Below are 2,927 nucleotides of genomic sequence, written 5' to 3' on the forward strand. Positions count from 1 at the left end.
GGGTTCAGCCAGCGTTTGCAATGTAAGCGCAAAAAATGTGTTTATTTACGACATCACATTAGAAACCTCTAAAATTATCAGTATTTCCCTACTATATTATGCATGTATTATACATATAAACCTTTCTCTTGAATCACTGTATCTTTTAAAAAAAACGCATCAAAATCCGTTGCGTAGTTTTAAATATTTAAGCATATATAGGGACAGATAGCGGGAAAGCGACTTTGTTTTATACTATGTAATGATTTGATTTTTTTACGATTGTCTTCTGTAGTCTACTAAATTGCAATTGATAATTTCCAGTAGGGGTGTAGCTGAAACTATCCAAAACTATCGGATAATCCGAAATAATTCGAAATCCGAAATTTCTTATCAATTTCAGTCAATGGCATCAAAACAATAGCGTATAGTTCAATTTTGACTTCATATCTCTCTTTATCGGTCATATTTACAGGGAGTAAAATTTTGTCATTTTGAATAGATACATTAAAAAATACAATCGCAAAATATCCAAAATTCCTAATTCTGCATCTCTTAGAATGTCTTGCATTTTCTAATGTACAATACAACATTTTTTAAACTTCGTGTACGGTTTCCTCTGTGACTAAATTTAGGCGTTGCCTTTGATTTTGAATGTAAAGTAGTTTTACGTGCGGTATTGTCGATTCTCCGTTCACCGATATTCGTCATTGTCGGTTGATAGCACGGATCAGGAATGGGTCTGGTGGGAGCCAAGTAAATCTAAACTTGCTGAACCGCAGACTGCCACTTTTCACCACACTATCAACAGACGTGTATATGTGTACGTACATGGGAGAAACATTACAACACAGGGGCTGGTTTATTGCAAATCGTGGCTTGGTTAACGTACGACAGTGTCGTAATCCAATAAATTAAATTTCCTATCCAGATTGTCTCTCCACGTCCAATACACACGTGCTATTGTAGTTTAACCTGTCCAAACCTGAACGTCATATATATATTTTTTTATTGTTCCAGATGATCGACGTAAAGCATGGTGTACATTATCCTAGTGGTTACCCTATGTCTCAGCACCCGCCAGTATTCCTGTGTTCGTCTCCAGGTCCGGACCCGTACTGCTCCCAAGACCTGTACAATCCCGTCTACGAAGAACTGAGCGACGCCGAAAGCGAAATCACCCCGACGCATCATAGCGAAGACGAGTTCGCCGAAGACGAGCTCAGTCTAGGCGACCACGCCGAACGTCATCTAAACATTCCACCACCTCCCTATAGGCCGGCTCCTACGTCGTCGGCGCGACGAGAGGCCTCGAGGTTTCGGCGACCGCAAGAACCACTACCGCCCGTGCCGGGCAGCAAACGGAATCGTAGCTTGGATCGGCAACGCAGACATGAGTTTCACGAAGGTATGTTGTTAGACGCACTTTTGCAACTCTATCCGCGAGTGGGCAGTGTAGAACCTCCGTCACGGAGACAGGTCGTTCCTAGTATAACGCAAAGGCTTCAGTGTTTGCAACAGACTCCATCACCGTACGAGACTGTGCCCGTTTTAGGACATTTAGCGACTTTTCGTCCTGTGCCCAAACCGTATTCTCAGGACTCGGCGTTCGGATCGGACTCGGGCTATAGCAATCACACGTGTGGCACGCGCGGATCCAAGCGAAGCAAAGTGGATCCGCGACGGTTATCACAACTTAGTGCGGACTTGAATCTGACTTAATAAAATTCCTGTGACTAAACGTGCATTTCTAGCATATTTATACGTATTTATAAAGACGTCGTCCTCTTTTAGGTAAAATACACAATCACTTTCGGCTATATGCCTAAATATTTCTTTTTGTCATGAAATATCCCAGCGACTAAATATATTCATATCACAGATTTAGATATTTCGACATTTGTAAATGGTAACGGTCGTTTATTTAATAATTAGTATGCTAATCCAACCCAAGTTAATCTAATCTGAATAATCATAAAATAATGATTCAGTCACTAAAAATACCAAGTAATTTCCTTGCGGTAATATTTCAACCCTGTAAACATATATATTTTGTAGTTGGGATACATTATCAGTGGAATATTTTCAATGGATTATTTAATCATGTTACCTTACTTTCACACTCCGCCATCTTTTAATACGATTGAGATCAAACGGTATCAAATTATTGAAATTAAAGCGAAACATAAAAATTGCAGAAAAGAGAACAAAGACTGATTTTCATTATTCATTTGTATCTATTAATTTCGTAATTTAGTGATCGTTTTCTTCAAAAGTTTATTGAGAATTAATACATAACATTTCATTCATTGTACAATGTACTTAAAATATTTTTTTTATTTTTATAAGTGTAACTGGTTCGTTCATGTTAAATTTCAATAATTTGAAACATGTAAAGCATCATTAGGTATATAAAAAAAATGAAATAGCAATAACCGTCAATTTCGTATGAAACTGGAGCATTTGGAAGGAAATTCAAATAGAAAACAATGCATTTTGTTTTTAGAATGCCTACCCACTAAAGATAATTTTGCAATCTTACTATCTACTATGAACCAAATGGTGCTGTTCTATGTTTTTAAGAGAATTTTTTTGGTTGTAAAAATACTTTGGAATAAAAGAAATGGTTCAATTACGATCAATTAGTTGCAAATTTCCAGAAAAAAAAAATCGGTTGTCTGCAATGTCGGTTTACTGACGATAATTGAACGTGACAACGTCATAAGGAAATACTGATGGAATGGTTTCATTTTTCAAAAGAAAATTTTAATTTTATTTGTTTGATAGATATTCTGTATAGATATAGAGGAGGTAAATGGAAATGTATTATTGTATAGGAGCTGTCCACGCGGACGCATCGCTCACTCAAGTAGGAGAGATACAGATGTCGAACGCGGAGGCCGATTGTGCCTCTTTGTCGCTCGTTCCGCGCTCTCGCTTGCACTTCA

General features: G+C 37.7%; 1 protein-coding gene across 2 annotated transcripts in view; it reads left to right on the forward strand.

Moving 5' to 3' along the window:
- The window catches only part of LOC108739521, a 250,548-nt gene extending 247,844 nt beyond the window's left edge, over nucleotides 1–2,704 (forward strand). For both annotated transcript variants that reach the window (XM_018473447.2, XM_018473446.2), the window contains exon 5: nucleotides 1,000–2,704. In XM_018473447.2, the coding sequence (XP_018328949.1) occupies nucleotides 1,000–1,701 (702 nt within the window). In that variant the 3' untranslated portion in view covers nucleotides 1,702–2,704. The remainder of the gene's footprint in view (nucleotides 1–999) is intronic.
- The last annotated feature ends 223 nt before the right edge of the window (nucleotides 2,705–2,927 follow it).

Source organism: Agrilus planipennis, unplaced genomic scaffold, assembly GCF_000699045.2.
Source record: "Agrilus planipennis isolate EAB-ADULT unplaced genomic scaffold, Apla_2.0 scaffold34, whole genome shotgun sequence".
Taxonomy (NCBI): Eukaryota; Metazoa; Arthropoda; class Insecta; order Coleoptera; family Buprestidae; genus Agrilus; species Agrilus planipennis.